Source organism: Lepidochelys olivacea, assembly GCF_965140295.1.
Source record: "Lepidochelys olivacea isolate rLepOli2 genome assembly, chromosome: 17".
Classification (NCBI taxonomy): Eukaryota; Metazoa; Chordata; order Testudines; family Cheloniidae; genus Lepidochelys; species Lepidochelys olivacea.
The window spans coordinates 21624984-21645880 of NC_140427.1; the positions used below are offsets into that span (position 1 = coordinate 21624984).

Genomic DNA, 20897 nt, shown 5'->3' on the forward strand with positions numbered 1-20897 from the left:
TATTTTATCATCTTCCATCCTCTCCTCCTTACTAGGACATAGAGAATCCCCATTAATAGATCCTCCCCTAAGGGATGCCTCTGTCTGAATTGTATGCTCCCCTGAACCTGTCGGCTGTCTCCCAGCCCTGAGTTTAAAAACTCCTCTCTATACCTTTTTAATTTTACACACCAGCAATCTGGTTCTGTTTTGGGTTGGGTGGAGCCCATCCTTCCTCTAAAGATTCCTCTTTTCCCAGAAGGTTCCCCAGTTCCTAATAACTCTAAACCCCTCTTCCCCACACCATGGTCTTATCCCCGCATTGAGACCCTGCAGTTCTACCTCTCTAACCAGCTCTGCACATGGACCTGGAGGCATTTCAGAGAATGCCACCATGGAGGTCCTGGATCTCTTACCTAGCAGCCTAAATTCGGCCTCCAGGACCTCTCTCCTATCTTTCCCTATGTCACTTGTACCTACACATACCAGGACAATCAGCCCCTCCCCAGCACTGCACGTAAGTCTATCTAGATGTCTTGAGAGGTCCACAACCTTGGCACCCGGCAGTCAAGTCACCATGCGGTTCTCCCAGTTATTACAAATCCAGCTATCTATATTTCTAATAATCAAATCCCCCATGTGTATTAACTGTCTTTTCCTAATTACTAGGGTCCCCTCCCCCTGGAAGGGTATCCTCAGGGCCAGAGGACACCATGACATCATCTGGAAGGAGGGTCCCACCTATGGGATTGTTTCCCTCCATTCCAGCGTGATGTTCTCCTTCCCTGAGACTTTCATCCTCCTCAACAGCACAGAGGCTGTCAGACTGGGGTGGGATCTGCTCTACTGTGCCCTGGAAAGTCTCATCTATGTACCTGTCTGTCTCCCTTCGCCCCTCCTGTTCAGCCACCCTGGTCTCAACAGCCCATGCTCGATCTCTGAGGGCCAGGAACTGCTTGCACCAAATGAACACATACAACACCTGCCCACGAGGCAGGTAATCAGATATGCTGCATTCAGTGCGATAAACTGGACAGCCCCAACTCTGCTGCTGGACTTCTGCCTGCATTAGTTTTACTCTTGCAAGGTTTGTTTGGGGAGTGGGTGGCTATTGGCCTAAGTTTAGCATATGTTTATTAGGTGTATCTGGCTCTTCCTCTCCCTTGCAAAACTCCCCTGTTTACTGCTCCTGTTCATTACCCCCTCTGGTCACTTAGGAGCTGGCTTTTTAAATCCCTGTTCACCCCAAGATAGCCCCATCCCGTTGTCTAGCCCCCAATCCTAAAGGGATGAGGGATCCCAGGTTGGCAGGCTAGACCCTTAGTAGGAAGACCTCAGCCTAGCCCAGCAGGCACTAGGCTCAGCACACAGCCCCCAACAGGGCCAGCCTTAGGGGTGGGTGATGTGGGTGACCACCCAGGGCACCATGGTCAGGGGGGCACCATCCCAGTGCCACAAGCTGGTGGGCCTGGACTGCCGGAGTGGGGGTGAGTGTGGGCGAGCCCAGGGCTGCAGCCTGGCCATTTATTCTAGTTCAAACAAGCAAGTGACTCATGCCCCAGGTTGCAGAGGAAGGCAAAAAAAAAACCCCTCAAGGTCTCTGCCAGTCTGACCTGGGGGGAAATTCCTTCCCAACCCCAAATATGGTGATCAGTTAGACCCTGAGCATGTGGGTGAGACTCACCAGCCAGACATCTGGGAAAGAGTCCTCTGTAGTAACTCAGAGCCCTCTCCATCTAGTGTCGCACCACCGGACATTGGAGATATTTGCTGGTAGCAGTCACGGATCGGCTACACGCCATTGTAGGACATCTCATCATCCCATCCCCTCCGTAAACTTATCATGCTCAGTCATTAGCACTTGACTCAGTATGCTGGTAGACTTCTATTGTAAGACACACACTACTCAATAGTCCTGGAAGAAGAGAAGTGTCTCCCATCTCCTGTCTCAAGACACGCTATCGTTGTGGGACCTGCCTCTAACGACAAGAACATAATTGGTGGCATATATACACAACTCCTCACACATTTTCATAAGAACATAAGAATGGCCCTACTGGGTCAGACCAAAGGTCTATCTAGCCCAGTGTCCTGTCTTCTGACAGTGGCCAATGCCAGGTGCCCCAGAGGGAATGAAAAGAATAGGTCATCATCACGTGAGCCATTCCCTGTCACTCATTCCCAGCTTCTGGCAAATAGAGGCTAGGGACACCATTTCTGCCCATCCTGGCTAATAGCGATTGATGGATCTATCCACCATGAATTTATCTCAGTCTTTTTTTAACCCTGTTTATGGTCTTGGCCTTCACAACATCCTAGGGTGACCAGATGTCCCGATTTTATTGGGACAGTCCTGATTTTGGGGTCTTTTTCTTATATGGGCTCCTATTACCCGCCACCCCCGTTCCGATTTTTCACACTTGCTGTCTGGTCTCCCTACAACATCCTCTGGCAAGGAGTTCCACAGGTTGACTGTGCGTTGTGTGAAGAAGCTTTAACAAAGCTTTTGATACAGTCTCCCACAGTATTCTTGCCAGCAAGTTAAAGAAGTGTAGGCTGGATGAATGGACTATAAGGTGGATAGAAAGCTGGCTAGATTGTCGGGCTCAATGGGTAGTGATCAATGGCTCCATGTCTAGTTGACAGCCGATATCAAGCGGAGTGCCCCAAGGGTCAGTCCTGGGGCCAGTTTTGTTCAATATCTTTATTAATGATCTGGAGGATGGCATGGACTGCACCCTCAGCAAGTTTGCAGATGACACTAAACTGGGAGGAGAGGTAGATACGCTAGAAGGTAGGGATAGGATACAGAGGGACCTAGACAAATTGGAGGATTGGGTCAAAAGAAATCTGATGAGGTTCAACATGGACAAGTGCAGAGTCCTGCACTTAGGACAGAAGATCCCATGCACCGCTACAGACTAGGGACCGAGTGGCTAGGCAAAGTTCTGAAGAAAAGGACGTAGAGGTTACAGTAGACGAGAAGCTGGATAGGAGTCAACAGTGTGCCCTTGATGCCAAGAAGGCTAACAGCATTTTGGGCTGTATAAGTAGGAGCATTGCCAGCAGATCGAAGGACGTGATCATTCCCCTCTATTCGGCATTGGTGAGGCCTCATCTGGAGTACTGTGTCCAGTTTTGGGGCCCCACTACAGAAGGGATGTGGACAAATTGGAAAGAGTCCAGTGGAGGGCAATGAAAATGATCAGGGGGCTGGAGCACATAACTTATGAGAAGAGGCTGAGGGAACTGGGATTGTTTAGTCTGCAGAAGAGAAGAATGAGGGGGGATTTGATAGCTGCTTTCAACTACCTGAAAGGGGGTTCCAAAGAGGATGGATCTAGACTGTTCTCAGTGGTGGCAGATGACAGAACCAGGAGTAATGGTCTCAAGTTACAGTGGGGGAGGTTTAGGTTGGATATTAGGAGAAACTTTTTCACTAGGAGGGTGGTGAAGCACTGGAATGGGTTCCCTAGGGAGGTTGTGGAATCTCCTTCCTTAGAAGTTTTTAAGGTCAGGCTTGACAAAGCCCTGGCTGGGATGATTTAGTTGGGGTTGGTCCTGCTTTGAGCAGGGGGTTGGACTAGATGACCTCCTGAGGTCCCTTCCACCCCTGATATTCTATGATTCTATGAAGAAATACTTCCTTTTATTTGTTTTAAACCTGCTGCCTATTCATTTCATTGGGTGACCCCTAGTTCTTGTGTTATGAGAAGTAGTAAACAACACTTCCTTATCTACTTTCTCTGCACCAGTCATGGTTTTATAGACCTCAATCATATCTCCCCTTAGCCGTCTCTTATATCCGTGCATATATTTCACAATAATTATGGTTAAGACTAAGATTTTGTCATGGTTATTTTTAGCAAAAGTCAAGGACAGGTCACGGGCAATAAACAAAAATTCACAGGAGCCATGACCTGTCCATGACTTTTACTAAACATAATGCGGGGTGAGAGGGCTGCAGGGGGCCGGGGCAGGAATGAGAGCTGGAGCCTCATAGGCGGCCCTTTCGGCCCCAGCCCAACCATCATGGGGGCAACAAAGCCGTAGCTCAAGCCCCTACTGCAGCCATGGGGGGGGCGGGCACACAGCAGCGGCTCCGGGTGAAGCCACGTGGGGAAGGGGGGGCAGAGGCACACAGCCCAGGCTCTAGCTGCAGCCACAGAGAGCAAGGGGTCCTGGATCCGGCCCTGAGTGAAGCCGCAGGAGGAGTGGGAGGTGCACAGCCCCGACTCCAGCCACAGCCACAGGTTGGGGACGCACAGCCCCCGGCTCTGCCCCGGATGCTGACAGCTGAAGCCAAAGTCATGGAGGGCCAGTAAAGACTTCCATCGCATCGGGGACCAAATTGTGCCCTTAATTATGGTCACGTGACACAGACGTTCATTAGAGACCTTATATGACAGTTCATTTTTTGGTGAGCCCCGGAGATCCCTGTGTCTATCTACATCCCTGAATTTTAAAAATTGAAAATAGATCAGCATTCAAAAGTTATCGCAGTGCAGATGGCCAGACAAGGCGAGAAATACTCAGTGTTGGGTCTCGCTTTGCCACGCCAACAGAGAAGACATTTACCAGGCAATATGGAAGGACCCCAGGGAAGCCCCGTAGACAAGAGAAGGTCTTAGTGTGAAGAACAAGGGTGAGTGTGCGTTAGTGTGTGTGTAGGGGGCAGGGTGTGAACAGAGGAACAAACTCAGGGAAATCCCGAAGTCCAGAGGCTACGACAGTTTGTCCATTGCTGGGAGTGGGGCGGGGCCCCTATGAGCTCCATGGATCCTGGGATGTTCCTGGGGCTGCGAATAGGGGTTCATGGATTTTTGCTAGTTGCCCTGGGAGGCCAGAGAAACAATCGCATGAGAGATCATAAAGGAGAGAGCTAAATGCTGAAGCTGCCCAGGCTAGGGGGAGGTGGGAGCTTGAGTTGGCTGCGGGAGTTGGCTGGCAGGAATGGCACCAGAGAGTGAGAGCTTGGAGTGTTTAAGGGTCTGTCTACAGAGCAATCGGGAGGGGCGATCACAGCACGCCTAGACGTGCCTGAGCTAGGCTTGAATGAGCTGGCATGCCAAACGCCGCAGCCCTAGCCAGCCACGTACAATCCTGCTGGGGATCTTCGGTTCTCCTTTGGGCGGCCAGCCCCTGCCACAGCTGGGGTATCTGTAGATCCACAGCACAGACCTCTACCACTTCAGCTAATGGAGTGACTGGTAGCAGTAGAAGACTGTTATCTTCCATGGGGGCCTGGTGCTAGAGTGCGATGGAGACACACACTTTGCCAGAGGGTTTCACAGCTATTTGCTGAGTGCAGAGGGATGGTGCGATGCAGGACTCCTGGGTTCAATTACGGGTTCTGCAAAGGAGAGTGTGACTCTTCTGCTCCTGCCACACAGCCTGTCCCTGAAACTTTCTACTCTGATCCCTGTCACCCCAGCTTCTGCTCCTCTCCCCTCCTACCTATGGCATCTCACGGCAGGCCACTGACCTCTGGCAGAGGGGAGCTGGGCTTGTTCACTGACAGATGGCACCAGACATTTCAGCCTTCCCAGGCCTACCCCAGAGCTGCCTCCCAAATCTGAGATATTCTTTCCCTTCCTCTGCCAGGGCCACCTCTGGCAAGAGCAGGAAGGCTGGGTGCGGGGCTCAGAGCTGGGAAGGGAGAACTCACCTCCCATCAGTTCTATGACTGGGATCCTATTCCAGCTTCAGCCAAACGTAAGTGGGGGGAATTCTTTCTGGAGACACACCATGGTGGCATGGCCCATCCTTGGTCTCCATAGTGACACCATAGTCACTTGGCTCACCTGTGGGTCTCCATAGTGACACCATGGCGACCTGGCCCATCTGTGGGTCTCCATAGTGACAACATACTGACATGGCCATTCCTTGTCCAGGAAATGGGGGCATTTCCTACTCACAGAAGCAGAAGCAATGGGTCACGTTGGAAAACACTGGACTTTATTGTATCTGCAAAGAATGACAGTGGTGTTGGCAGGGGGTTGCTTCCCCATCACACAGTCACTGGGGGACAAAGGACACAGAAGGGATGGAGAAGTGGGAGGGGTTCTCCTTAAATAAACAGAGCTAGAAAAATAGCTTCTCTAAACCATGCACTGATGCACATCAGTCCATGTCAATAATGTGGAGCATCACACGGAGTTCTTGTCCAGCTGCTTCTGTCTCAGCTGTGCAGTCTGGGCGTCTTTATGTGGTTTTTCTTGCTTTCCTTGACATGTGGCCAGCGATATCTTACTGGGGTCAACACAGACTTCCTTCCCCTGTGTGAGCGTCACTCTGTGTGGAGAAAGAGAGAGAGAGAGAGAGATGAGCCCGGCTCCCTTACCAAATGCAAGGTGACGCCCAGACTGATGCCAGCTCCCACGGCAGGGCAGTGACTGGGAGAGCGCTGGGAACCAAGGCACTTGTCCCTGAAGCGGTCTGGTTCCGGAGTGAAATCGGTTCTCTTGAACGCAGGAGGCTGACAGAGCTGCCTGGGCCCAGGCCCGGTGCTGTGGGGCTGCTGCTGTGGGCATTTGCCTCCCCCAGCAACAACACAGCTCAGTCGGACATGCAACAGCTTGTGCTGCTGCAATCGGTGCCCCCCACGCAGACCGGTCAATACACCAGGACCGTGGGCTGCCACCCTGCCAGCTTGGAATAGGAGCCCCACCAGCTTGGTCAACGCACTGCTGCCCTCGGCTGCCTATCCCCTGCCAGCCCAATTCCACCCCCCACCCCCAGCTCTGCCAACACCTTTCGCTCCTGAGCTACAGCCCCCACCCTGCTCCTGGAACCAGAGCCCCCACAGGCCTCGGCTTGTGCAGCTTGAGCCTGCTGAGCTGGGCTCCCGGCTAGCCCAGAGCGGGGGAAGCACACGCAGTCCTTCTAGTGCCTCTCTGACTCCTACAGCCCCGAACCCCAGTTAGCCAGGCTGTGTCATCTGCCAGCAGCGCTGCCTGGTGACACCCGCCCCTTAGCAACGGTGCGATTGCCCCTTTCCACTTTCCTTTTGTAACTGAGCCCCAGTGAGTCAGGCTGACGGCCCTGAGAACCCCCTGTTTGTTTACTTGATCATTTGCAACACAGGCCGTTCAGGCGCACCATAAAAATACAAAGACATCCCGTCCCACGAGGCACTTTGTTCCTGTCGGGAGACAGTTGGTCACCTACAGTTCCTGACTCCATGTCTGTAAAAGTGCCACCGAATAGTGACAGGTTTCAGAGCAGCAGCCGCGTTAGTCTGTAGCCGCAAAAGGACCAGGAGGACTTGTGGCACCTTAGAGACTGACCAGGCCATTAGAGCACAAGCTCTCGTGTGCTACAGACCACTGCAGCGGATGTGATGAGGGTGCCGCAAGTCCCACGAGTTGCCACAAGTCCTCCTCTTCTTCTTGCAGAATATTTCGGACCGAGGTTTCAGCATTAGAGGACGTCGTTACAGCAGCTGAGACTGGATCTCGGCTACAGAGTAGCGAGGCGGTAAAGACCATGGAGTGGGAGAGGACATTACTGGGGTTGCATATCAAAGGGAAAAGCACGTGGCGGCATTTTATTTGCCTGTATTTGGCCCCAGGATGAGACAGACACGGCGAGCCCGTGTGTGGGACGCCCCGGGGTACTCACATCACGGCCTGGCGGGAGCAGTTAGGACCTGTGGGTCTGCAACTTCTGATGTGTTTTGGAGAAATTCTTCTGGGAACAAAATTATCTTTCATGCAGCATGTGTTGCTCTGGCTGACGACTGGGGAGAAAAAGGGAAAGGGAATTAGTTCTCCTTCCCTCAGGAACAAGGAAGCGCTGACTGGAGAGAATTTCTTACACTGACTAGTTCTGTTCTCATTAACAGCCACCCCCCCTTTCTGGAGGCAGGTGGGAATTCTTGGATGCTCCCCCGGCTCCCCCGTAATCGGGTTAATGGTTGTTGTTCTGCCCTCCACTGGCACAAGAAATGGACGATTCTCCTCTTCTGCCACTGAGTGATCTGGGTTGTCCCTTTGCTGCTCGATATCTGAGCTCTGGAGCAGGCAGCTCTCAGCCTCCAGATCACAAAGCCTTATCCCCATTTCACAGATGGAACCTGAGGCCCAGGAAGAGTCCGGCTCAGATTTCCAAAGCTTCCTAGGGGATTTTGGTGCAATTGCCATGGGATTTTGGAAGCCAAACCCCTCAGGCAGCTTTGGAAATCCAGCCTCAGTGACGGAGACTGGACTTGTACCCACATCTCCTGAGTCCCAGCGCAGGGCCCACCCACACCCCTTCCTTCCTCTGCTTCACCCACTGCCCTTCCAAAGCTCCCGGACCCTAACGCCGGTGCTGGAAATGGCTGGGCTGGAGGCGTCTGGCAAGGCAGGGCTCTGTAGAGTAAGGACAGGGGTGGATCCGCTACTTACAGGAATCGCAGTGGGCTTCAGTCCAGAGAGCGGCAAGGAGCAGCGTTGTCAGGGCTAAGGAGGTGACCTTCATTTCCAGGCAGGTTCTCTCGGCTCCCGCTGCAGCAGAGGCAGGTTGCTCCACAGTGGGGTGGCCGAGAAGGGTCTGGCTTCCCCCTCGCCTGCCTCTGTATTTTATAGCCCTCAGCAGGGATTTCCATGGCTGCGGTGGCGAGTGCGTGGAGGTGGGGAAGGGGATGGAAGGGAATAGTTATTAATAAATGATACTGAAGGAATGGAATCTACCTCTCCCCCACACATGTACCAGTGGCCAGAGGGGACAGAACAGGAGCTGGAAAGTCTCTTGCTGATTTACAGATAAGGAGCCAGCCCTGCACATGCTCACGGGGGAGGGGCGGGCTGTGGATTTTAAGTTTAAATTTAGTCATTTGCAAACCACACAGGATGACACACGATTCTCTGCCCCTGTGTTTGCTGAAGTCCTGCACTGAGTCTCTTTCAAACCCAGCCAGTGACACCAGCCGGCGAGCCCTGGAAAGGAGACAAGATCAGGCCCATCTCGTGCAGATGGGACGGTGGGGTTGGATGGGCTTCAGTGGAGGTTAAACTCTCTCCGCACATTTTGTGTGCTTTGCTACGCAGGAATCAACGGTAATAGCAGAGTGCCCCAGTCCTGGGTGGGCCTCCTCCACGCGGCTCCCCTTGCAGATGGCAGTGCTGACCTGCTTTCACACCTGGGGAACTGCAGCACCAGAGACCCTGGGGGACTTGTCCAAGCTCTGGTGGGAAGGCTTTGGCTGAGCTGGGAGTAGGATCAGACCCCTTGAGTCACACCCCAGTGCCTTCCCCCTTTGCCATCCTTTCCCCCCAAGCTGCTCCCCGCTCATCATGCGCCCCAAGAGCTGGGCTTGTGATGCAGTTGAGCAACCCCCCTAAACCAACCCATTTCAGGGGGAATCCCACCCTGATGAGAAGGTTTCTCCATGTACCGTAGTAACCGGGTAGCAACGTGCCCATTGCACAGCGAGTGACATTCAAGGCCTTAGGGGCTGATTTCCAGCCTGTGGCACATTAGCAGCAGGACTAGAATTAGTGGCGCAGGTAGGGATCATTGAATAATTTCACACATTGTAAGGCCAGAAGGGACCATATGATAATCTAGTCTGACCTCCTGTACAACACAGGCTGGAGAATTTCACCCATTTCCCCCTGTATGGAGCCTAACAGCTTGTGTTTGGCTAAAGCATCTCTGTCAGACAGGTCTCTGGGCTTGGTCTGAAAACACCCAGGGATGGAGATTCCATCACGTCCCTTGGGATTTTGTTCTAATGGTTGATTACCCTCCCTGTGGAAAATGTGGCCCTGATTTCTTACTGGGATTTGTCTGGTTTCAGCCTGCAGCCGTTGGTCATCGTTCTGCCTTTCTCCACTGGGTTAAAGAGCACTTTATTGCCCGGTATATTCTCCCCACAAAGGTGCTGGTACCCAGTCCCCAAGTCACCCCTTGCTCTTCTCTCTGAGAAGCTAACTAGACTGATTTCTTTCAGTCACTCTTTGAAAGGTATTTTTTCCAGCCCTCGACTGATTCTTGCGGCTCTTCCCTCCACGTGCTCCAGTTTTTCCCACATCCCTTTTGAAATGCAGATACCAGACCTGGGTGCATCTGTCAATACGTGGAAAATCTTAAGCGGAAACCGGACCTGGGCAAGGCCTTCGAGTTGCCATGCAAGTGGGATGCCAGCAACCACTTCCTCCCCGGGGGCAGCTTCACCCGATTTGCCTACTGGAGGTTCATCCACAAGGCCCAGCTCAACTGCGTCCCGCTGAATGGAGCCATCCACACAGAATCAGGACAAGTGATGGAGGAAGTGCGGCTATGCCAGTGAGACACTACCCGTGTAGCTGCAAACCCCATTCCAGAGTCTGGCAGCCGAGACACAATACCACAATACCACAATATCATCTAGTCCAACCCCCTGCTCAAAGCAGGACCAACACCAACTAAATCATCCCAGCCAGGGCTTTGTCAAGCAGGGCCTTAAAAACCTCTAAGGATGGAGATTCCACCACCTCCCTAGGAACCCATTCCAGTGCTTCACCACCCTCCGAGTGAAATAGTGTTTCCTAATATCCAACCTAGACCTCCCCCACTGCAACTTGAGACCATTGCTCCTGGTTCTTTCATCTGCTACCACTGAGAACAGCCGAGCTCCGTCCTCTTTGGAACCCCCCTTCAGGTAGTTGAAGGCTGCTATCAAATCCCCGCCTCACTCTTCTCTTCTGCAGACTAAATAACCCCAGTTTCCTTAGCCTCTCCTCGTAAGTCATGTGCCCTAGTCCCTTAATAATTTTCATTGCCCTCCGCTGGACTCTCTCCAATTTGTCCACTTCCTTTCTGTAGTGGGCGGGGTGTGTGTGTGTGAACTGGACACAATACTCCAGATGTGGCCTCCCCAGTGCCGAATAGAGGTGAATAATCACTTCCCTTGATCTGCTGGCAATGCTCCTACTAATGCAGCCCAATATGCCGTTAGCCTTCTTGGAAACAAGGGCACACTGCTGACTCATATCACGTTTCTAATTCACTGTAATCCCCAGGTCCTTTTCTGCAGAACTGCCGCCTAGCCAGTCGGTCCCCAGCCTGTAGCAGTTTCTTCATGGGATTCTTCCATCCTAAGTGCAGGATTCTGCACTTGTCCGTGTTGAATCTCATTAGATTTCTTTTGGCCCAAACCTCCAATTTGTTTAGGTCACTCTGGACCCCAACCCAACCCTCCAGTGTATCCACCTCTCCCCCAAGCTTAGTGTCATCCACAAACTTGCTGAGGGTGCAATTCATCCCATCATCCAGATCATTAATGAAGATGTTGAACAAAACTGGCCCCAGGACCGACCCCTGAGGGACTCCATTTGATACTGGCTACCAACTAGACATGGAGCCATTGATCACTACCCGTTGAGCCCGACGATCTAGCCAGCTTTCTATCCACCTTATTATCCATTCATCCAGCCCCTACTTCTTTAACTTGCTGGCAAGGTTCATCAATCTCAAAAGACCTGACAGATCTTTCCCAATAATCGCACTGATGCCAATTCTTTAGTAACTAAAACTAAAGGTTTAATAATAAAAAGGAAAAGAGAAGAGAGTTGCAAATGGTTAAAAGATCAATATACATACCAATGAGTTCCAGTGTTCATAATTCAGGATTGCAGCAGTGGTGGATTAAATTGCTGGCTTGTAAAAGTCTCTCTGGAATCATCCCAAAAGGTCAGAATCCAAAGGCAGCTTAAATCTAAAGTCTGTTAAAGTTTTTCCATGCCTTTTCCAGGTTACAGGCAGTCCTCGGACTTACGACACAAGGGGTTCTTGGAAATCACGTCTTAAGTCAAAACATCATAACTCAGAACCGATTTTCCCATAGGAACCAATGTTATATCTGGGTGACTGGTTCCTGAACCAAGGCCCAATACACTATTTTCACCAAAATAACCCAAATTTTTGTACTCAGTCAATTATAGAGGAGTAATATAGCTACATTAATGTATTTATATTGTAAATAGCAATCATGTTGACATAAACAAATCACATAATAAGATAACGATACATGAAGAGCTATAGTCCTTCGGCTTAGGACACCTTCTTCTGAGTCATGGGTAGGTCTAATTGGGTGGGGTTTTCAGGGGTTTTTGAGGTGATTTGGAAGGACTTAAACAAAGTATGCAAGGAAGTTTGGACAGATGTTCTCCTCTTTTCCTTGTAAATTTCTCTGGAGCAGCTGTACATGTTGGATATGCCCCTATTCACAGATGCACAGCGTTCAATATTGGCGTCATGTTCCTCAAACAGGGACACGGCAGCTTCCATACTTTGAAATGCCTCAGCCAACTTTTGTTGTCAAGACTTTACGAGGAGGAGTCTCTTCAACAGTTGGTGCATCTTCTTCTTCTTCTGCCCCTTTTTGCTGTTCCAAAGCAATGAGGTCCTCATTAGTTAATTCTTCAGAATGTGAGGCCAGCAACTCATCAACATCCTCTAGTGCAACATTTAAATTGAATTCTTTGCCCAATTCAACAACAGCTTTGGTCACCTCCTCAACAGTGTCTGTAAAGCCTTGGAAGTCAGACACAATATCAGGACACAATTCTCTCCAAACAGTATTCAAATTTGATTGTTTGACTTCATTCCGTGACTCACCAATATTCTTAACTGCATGGTAAATGTTGAAGACCTTCCAGAATTCCTTCAGGGTTGGTCCACCTTCCTTCTCGGTTGCCCTGATGGCCTGGGCAAACATGCTCCTAAGATAGTAGGCCTTGAAGGATGCAAATATCCCCTGGTCCATGGGTTGCAACAGTGAGGTGGTATTGGGGGGCAGAAACACCACTTTGACGTCAGGACACATGTCATCTAGGATGGTTGGATGACCAGGAGCATTGTCAAGGATTAACAATGCTTTAAATGCAAGACTATTTTTGCTGCAATAATCCCTGACACTTGGCACAAAATAATGATTAAACCAATCCTCAAAAATGTTCCTGATGACCCGTGCCTTAGGACTGGATTCCATATCACTGGGAGAAATGCCTTGGAATATCTCTTGGAAGCCCTGGGGTTTTCTGAACAAGCAAAAGTTTAAGTTTAAAGTCACCTGCAGCATTTGCACCGAGCGAAAGAGTGAACCTATCTTTAGCAGCTTTGTGCCCTGACACGGAGTTCTCCTCTTTGGGAATGTCAGTTCTTGACGGCATATTTTCCCCCAAAAGAGCCCAGTTTCATTAACATTCAAATCATGCTGAGCACAATCCCCTCCCACCCCCCACCCCCAATGATCTCAGCCAATGTCTCAGGAAAAACACGAGCTGTCTCTTCATCAGCACTGGCCGCTTCACCGGAAATCTTGATGTTATGCAAATTGGCCCTGGCTTTAAAACGCATCAACCAGCCCCTACTGGCATTAAAAGGCTCAGCATTGGAACTCTCCCCTGCGGTATGTTTAGATCATCATAAAGACTCCCGGCCTTCTCCTGAATTCTGCCTAAACTCACAGGAGCATGGTGTCGATTTTGATCCTCCAGCCAAACAATGAACAGTTTCTGAACCTGGGCAATAAGTCCAACACACTGATTAGTTTTCACAGTGGCTTGCATAGGAACTGAGCCCTTAACATGTTCCTGAAGTCGTACCTTGCCTTTCAGGATGGTCACAATGGTCGTTTGGGGGATATCAAAAGCTCTACAGATTTCAGTCGGTGTCTCACCTTTCCCAGACCTCTTAATTATTTCCATTTTTGTTTCCATAGTCATTGTTCTACTTTTCTTAGAGAAGAAACATCACTTGCATCAGATTTATGCTTTTCTGCCATTATTATTAAATTTTAAATCAATTTTAAAAACAGTTCGGAAGCACAAAGATTCAGCACGTAAAAATGGTGTTGGAACAGCAATTGAGCATCTTGAGTCAGGGAGATGGGCGGCGCAGAATATCGATGCGCACATCTGAACCTGTTCACTGGCGTGGCGTTGCGTCAGCTTGAGCACCGTAAAGTCGAAATCGACGTTGGAAAGTCAAAACTGGGTGTCAATTTATAAATGGTGTAAGTGCCGTTCGTCATAAGGCGAACGTCGTGAAGTCGAGGACTGCCTGTATTCCAAATAATTATTTGGAAGATCTCCATCTTATGACTTATACTTTCCTTGTTCAAAATTTAAGCAGACTAGAGATGAAAGGATCCGGCCCAAAGCTTTCCTTTATAATTCTTCTGGCCAGCTGACAAGCCTCCTCACAGAAATTGTCATAGCAGGGCTTTCCTGGGAAGATGAATAGGCAATGTGGACCTTTGCTTTGAAAGGTTTCAGAGTAACAGCCCTGTTAGTCTGTATTTGCAAAAAGAAAAGGAGGACTTGTGGCACCTTAGAGACTAACCAATTTATTTGAGCATGAGCTTTCATGAGCTACAGCTCACTTCACTTTCATGCTTTGAAACTAATCTGTTTCCTCTGCATACACAGGTAGCTAGTTATACTCATTCACATAAGGCAATTAGACGATCCTCCATTATAACTGAGATAGTTAAGATGAAGACAATATAGATAACATTATTAGTTTCCTGCAGTATCTCACATCTTTGATCTTAAGGTTACTTGGACACAGTCACACACATAATTAAGTCAATTAACTAATGCAAGGGAATTAACAGCTACAAGCTAATCTGGTGACACTGTTAAACTTTTAACAAGATATAGGTAAACACAGACAAATACATTAAGCATCTACCCTTTGATTCTTATCAATACAGAGTAAATGAGTTGAGGATTGATAGCTTAATTAACATTTCTTTGACATCCATACATAAGTGAGTCATCTTGATTACAATTGTTATGCCTCCTGTTAAGGTACAATGGGTACACACTGGTTGGCTGATCTGTCAGTGTCACAGCATCATCTAACTCTTTGTTTTTTGATAACAGAAATATTGTTGTTTTCACTAGACAGTATATTGATCTGTCAGGCTTTTCAAACTGGGGATCACGACTCCTCAGTGGGTTATTACGTGGCCAGCCAGGCAGGGGATGGGTGATGCTGCCTGGAGCTGCAGGCAGCCGAATGTGCCCTTGCAGAGCCAGAAGGCCAGACCCTGCGTCCCCCCTTCCTGTGGGCATGGTGGCCAGGGGCTGTATGGGCAGAGGAATCCCAAAGGCTCAGAAACTCCCCCCGTGCAGCCTGGCTTGGGTGGCCGGCGTGCGGAGTTAACAGTGTGCCCTTGTTTCCAAGAAGGCTAACGGCATATTGGGCTGCATTAGTAGGAGCATTGCCAGCAGATCAAGGGAAGTGATTATTCACCTCTATTCGGCACTGGGGAGGCCACATCTGGAGTATTGTGTCCAGTTCACACACACACACCCCGCCCACTACAGAAAGGAAGTGGACAAATTGGAGAGAGTCCAGCGGAGGGCAATGAAAATTATTAAGGGACTAGGGCACATGACTTACGAGGAGAGGCTAAGGAAACTGGGGTTATTTAGTCTGCAGAAGAGAAGAGTGAGGCGGGGATTTGATAGCAGCCTTCAACTACCTGAAGGGGGGTTCCAAAGAGGACGGAGCTCGGCTGTTCTCAGTGGTAGCAGATGAAAGAACCAGGAGCAATGGTCTCAAGTTGCAGTGGGGGAGGTCTAGGTTGGATATTAGGAAACACTATTTCACTCGGAGGGTGGTGAAGCACTGGAATGGGTTCCTAGGGAGGTGGTGGAATCTCCTTCCTTAGAGGTTTTTAAGGCCCTGCTTGACAAAGCCCTGGCTGGGATGATTTAGTTGGTGTTGGTCCTGCTTTGAGCAGGGGGTTGGACTAGATGATATTGTGGTATTGTGGTATTGTGTCTCGGCTGCCAGACTCTGGAATGGGGTTTGCAGCTACACGGGTAGTGTCTCACTGGCATAGCCGCACTTCCTCCATCACTTGTCCTGATTCTGTGTGGATGGCTCCATTCAGCGGGACGCAGTTGAGCTGGGCCTTGTGGATGAACCTCCAGTAGGCAAATCGGGTGAAGCTGCCCCCGGGGAGGAAGTGGTTGCTGGCATCCCACTTGCATGGCAACTCGAAGGCCTTGCCCAGGTCCGGCTTCCGCTTAAGGTTTTCCACGTATTGACAGATGCACCCAGGTCTGGTATCTGCATTTCAAAAGGGATGTGGGAAAAACTGGAGCACGTGGAGGGAAGAGCCGCAAGAATCAGTCGAGGGCTGGAAAAAATACCTTTCAAAGAGTGACTGAAAGAAATCAGTCTAGTTAGCTTCTCAGAGAGAAGAGCAAGGGGTGACTTGGGGACCGGGTACCAGCACCTTTGTGGGGAGAATATACCGGGCAATAAAGTGCTCTTTAACCCAGTGGAGAAAGGCAGAACGATGACCAACGGCTGCAGGCTGAAACCAGACAAATCCCAGTAAGAAATCAGGGCCACATTTTCCACAGGGAGGGTGATTAACCATTAGAACAAAGTCCCAAGGGACGTGATGGAATCTCCATCCCTGGGTGTTTTCAGACCAAGCCCAGAGACCTGTCTGACAGAGATGCTTTAGCCAAACACAAGCTGTTAGGCTCCATACAGGGGGAAATGGGTGAAATTCTCCAGCCTGTGTTGTACAGGAGGTCAGACTAGATTATCATATGGTCCCTTCTGGCCTTACAATGTGTGAAATTATTCAATGATCCCTACCTGCACCACTAATTCTAGTCCTGCTGCTAATGTGCCACAGGCTGGAAATCAGCCCCTAAGGCCTTGAATGTCACTCGCTGTGCAATGGGCACGTTGCTACCCGGTTACTACGGTACATGGAGAAACCTTCTCATCAGGGTGGGATTCCCCCTGAAATGGGTTGGTTTAGGGGGGGTTGCTCAACTGCATCACAAGCCCAGCTCTTGGGGCGCATGATGAGCGGGGAGCAGCTTGGGGGGAAAGGATGGCAAAGGGGGAAGGCACTGGGGTGTGACTCAAGGGGTCTGATCCTACTCCCAGCTCAGCCAAAGCCTTCCCACCAGAGCTTGGACAAGTCCCCCCGGGTCTCTGGTGCTGCAGTTCCCCAGGTGTGAAAGCAGGACAGCACTGCCATCTGCAAGGGGAGCCGCGTGGAGGAGGCCCACCCAGGACTGGGGCACTCTGCTATTACCGTTGATTCCTGCGTAGCAAAGCACACAAAATGTGCTTTAACCTCCACTGAAGCCCATCCAACCCCACCGTCCCATCTGCACGAGATGGGCCTGATCTTGTCTCCTTTCCAGGGCTCGCCGGCTGGTGTCACTGGCTGGGTTTGAAAGAGACTCAGTGCAGGACTTCAGCAAACACAGGGGCAGAGAATCGTGTGTCATCCTGTGTGGTTTGCAAATGACTAAATTTAAACTTAAAATCCACAGCCCGCCCCTCCCCCGTGAGCATGTGCAGGGCTGGCTCCTTATCTGTAAATCAGCAAGAGACTTTCCAGCTCCTGTTCTGTCCCCTCTGGCCACTGGTACATGTGTGGGGGAGAGGTAGATTCCATTCCTTCAGTATCATTTATTAATAACTATTCCCTTCCATCCCCTTCCCCACCTCCACGCACTCGCCACCGCAGCCATGGAAATCCCTGCTGAGGGCTATAAAATACAGAGGCAGGCGAGGGGGAAGCCAGACCCTTCTCAGCCACCCCACTGTGGAGCAACCTGCCTCTGCTGCAGCGGGAGCCGAGAGAACCTGCCTGGAAATGAAGGTCACCTCCTTAGCCCTGACAACGCTGCTCCTTGCCGCTCTCTGGACTGAAGCCCACTGCGATTCCTGTAAGTAGCGGATCCACCCCTGTCCTTACTCTACAGAGCCCTGCCTTGCCAGACGCCTCCAGCCCAGCCATTTCCAGCACCGGCGTTAGGGCCCAGGAGCTTTGGAAGGGCAGTGGGTGAAGCAGAGGAAGAAAGGGGTGTGGGTGGGCCCTGCGCTGGGACTCAGGAGATGTGGGTACAAGTCCAGTCTCCGTCACTGAGGCTGGATTTCCAAAGCTGCCTGAGGGGTTTGGCTGCCCAAATCCCACGGCAATTGCACCAAAATCCCCTAGGAAGCTTTGGAAATCTGAGCCGGACTCTTCCTGGGCCTCAGGTTCCATCTGTGAAATGGGGATAAGGCTTTGTGATCTGGACGCCGAGAGCTGCCTGCTCCAGAGCTCAGATATCGATAGCCCTTTATCCCAGGCTCTGAAAGGCATTCACCAGCATCACTGAATTAACCCTTGCCAGCCCCCAGTGGGAGTGTCAGTACCCTTACCCCCATGCTGCTGGCAGGGAAACCGAGGCACAGAGCAGCAAAGGGACAACCCAGATCACTTCAGTGGCAGAATGGAGAATCGTCCGTTTCTTGTGCCAGTGGAGGGCAGAACAACAACAACCATTAACCCGATTGCGGGGGAGCCGGGGGAGCATCCAAAAATTCCCACCTGCCTCCAGAAAGGGGGGGTGGCTGTTAATGAGAACAGAACTAGTCAGTGTAAGAAATTCTCTCCAGTCAGCGCTTCCTTAGAATCATAGAATCATAGAATATCAGGGTTGGAAGGGACCTCAGGAGGTCATCTAGTCCAACCCCCTGCTCAAAAGCAGGACCCATACCTAATTAAATCATCCCAGCCAGGGCTTTGTCAAGCCTGACCTTAAAAACGTCTAAGGAAGGAGATTCCACCACCTCCCTAGGCCAAACATTCCAGTGTTTCACCACCCTCCTAGTGAAAAAGTTTTTCCTAATATCCAACCTGAACCTCCCCCACTGCAACTTGAGACCATTACTCCTTGTCCTGTCCTCTTCCACCACTGAGAATAGTCTAGAACCATCCTCTCTGGAACCACCTCTCAGGTAGTTGAAAGCAGCTATCAAATCCCCCCTCATTCTTCTCTTCCGCAGGCTAAACAATCCCAGTTCCCTCAGCCTCTCCTCATAACTCCTTGTTCCTGAGGGAAGGAGAACTAATTCCCTTTCCCTTCTTCTCCCCAGTCGTCAGCCAGAGCAACACATGCTGCATGAAAGATAATTTTGTTCCCAGAAGAATTTCTCCAAAACACATCAGAAGTTGCAGACCCACAGGTCCTAACTGCTCCCGCCAGGCCGTGATGTGAGTACCCCGGGGCGTCCCACACACGGGCTCGCCGTGTCTGTCTCATCCTGGGGCCAAATACAGGCAAATAAAATGCCGCCACGTGCTTTTCCCTTTGATATGCAACCCCAGTAATTTCCTCTCCCACTCCATGGTCTTTACCGCCTCGCTACTCTGTAGCCGAGATCCAGTCTCAGCTGCTGTAACGACATCCTCTAATGCTGAAACCTCGGTCCGAAATATTCTGCAAGAAGAAGAGGAGGACTTGTGGCAACTCGTGGGACTTGCGGCACCCTCATCACATCCGCTGCAGTGGTCTGTAGCACATGAGAGCTTGTGCTCTAATGGCCTGGTCAGTCTCTAAGGTGCCACAAGTCCTCCTGGTCCTTTTGCGGCTACAGACTAACGCGGCTGCTGCTCTGAAACCTGTCACTATTCGGTGGCACTTTTACAGACATGGAGTCAGGAACTGTAGGTGACCAACTGTCTCCCGACAGGAACAAAGTGCCTCGTGGGACGGGATGTCTTTGTATTTTTATGGTGCGCCTGAACGGCCTGTGTTGCAAATGATCAAGTAAACAAACAGGGGGTTCTCAGGGCCGTCAGCCTGACTCACTGGGGCTCAGTTACAAAAGGAAAGTGGAAAGGGGCAATCGCACCGTTGCTAAGGGGCGGGTGTCACCAGGCAGCGCTGCTGGCAGATGACACAGCCTGGCTAACTGGGGTTCGGGGCTGTAGGAGTCAGAGAGGCACTAGAAGGACTGCGTGTGCTTCCCCCGCTCTGGGCTAGCCGGGAGCCCAGCTCAGCAGGCTCAAGCTGCACAAGCCGAGGCCTGTGGGGGCTCTGGTTCCAGGAGCAGGGTGGGGGCTGTAGCTCAGGAGCGAAAGGTGTTGGCAGAGCTGGGGGTGGGGGGTGGAATTGGGCTGGCAGGGGATAGGCAGCCGAGGGCAGCAGTGCGTTGACCAAGCTGGTGGGGCTCCTATTCCAAGCTGGCAGGGTGGCAGCCCACGGTCCTGGTGTATTGACCGGTCTGCGTGGGGGGCACCGATTGCAACAGCACAAGCTCTTGCATGTCCGACTGAGCTGTGTTGTTGCTGGGGGAGGCAAATGCCCACAGCAGCAGCCCCACAGCACCGGGCCTGGGCCCAGGCAGCTCTGTCAGCCTCCTGCGTTCAAGAGAACCGATTTCACTCCGGAACCAGACCGCTTCAGGGACAAGTACCTTGGTTCCCAGCGCTCTCCCAGTCACTGCCCTGCTGTGGGAGCTGGCATCAGTCTGGGCGTCACCTTGCATTTGGTAAGGGAGCCGGGCTCATCTCTCTCTCTCTCTCTCTTTCTCCTCACAGAGTGACGCTCACACAGGGGAAGGAAGTCTGTGTTGACCCCAGTAAGATATCGCTGGCCACATGTCAAGGAAAGCAAGAAAAACCACGTAAAGACGCCCAGACTGCACAGCTGAGACAGAAGCAGCTGGACAAGAACTCCGTGTGATGCTCCACATTATTGACATGGACTGATGTGCATCAGTGCACGGTTTAGAGAAGCTATTTTTCTAGCTCTGTTTATTTAAGGAGAACCCCTCCCACTTCTCCATCCCTTCTGTGTCCTTTGTCCCCCAGTGACTGTGTGATGGGGAAGCGACCCCCTGCCAACACCACTGTCATTCTTTGCAGATACAATAAAGTCCAGTGTTTTCCAACGTGACCCATTGCTTCTGCTTCTGTGAGTAGGAAATGCCCCCATTTCCTGGACAAGGAATGGCCATGTCAGTATGTTGTCACTATGGAGACCCACAGATGGGCCAGGTCGCCATGGTGTCACTATGGAGACCCACAGGTGGGCCAGGTGACTATGGTGTCACTGTGGAGACCAAGGATGGGACATATTGCCATAGTGTAACTATGGAGACCAAGGATGGGCCATGTCACC

At 51.0% G+C, this 20897-nt stretch overlaps 2 protein-coding genes across 2 annotated transcripts; one reads left to right on the plus strand and one right to left on the minus strand.

Annotated features, from left to right (window-relative positions):
• Window positions 1-6128: 6128 nt before the first annotated feature.
• LOC311532402 (C-C motif chemokine 1-like) lies at window positions 6129-8450 on the minus strand (the record flags this gene model as incomplete). The annotated part of the gene is made up of 3 exons (XM_084650827.1): window positions 8370-8450; window positions 7603-7720; window positions 6129-6273 (listed from the first exon to the last, which is right to left on the minus strand). Exons 1-3 carry the CDS (start codon window positions 8440-8442, stop codon window positions 6129-6131), a joined length of 336 nt encoding a protein of 111 aa, XP_084506953.1. The 5' UTR covers window positions 8443-8450.
• Window positions 8451-17599: 9149 nt separating this feature from the next.
• On the plus strand, window positions 17600-20506 carry LOC311532582 (C-C motif chemokine 1-like; the record flags this gene model as incomplete). The annotated part of the gene is made up of 3 exons (XM_084651156.1): window positions 17600-17672; window positions 18868-18985; window positions 20315-20506. The coding sequence occupies 3 exons, from the start codon at window positions 17600-17602 to the stop codon at window positions 20457-20459; spliced, it is 336 nt and encodes a 111-aa protein (XP_084507282.1). The 3' UTR covers window positions 20460-20506.
• Window positions 20507-20897: the final 391 nt, after the last annotated feature.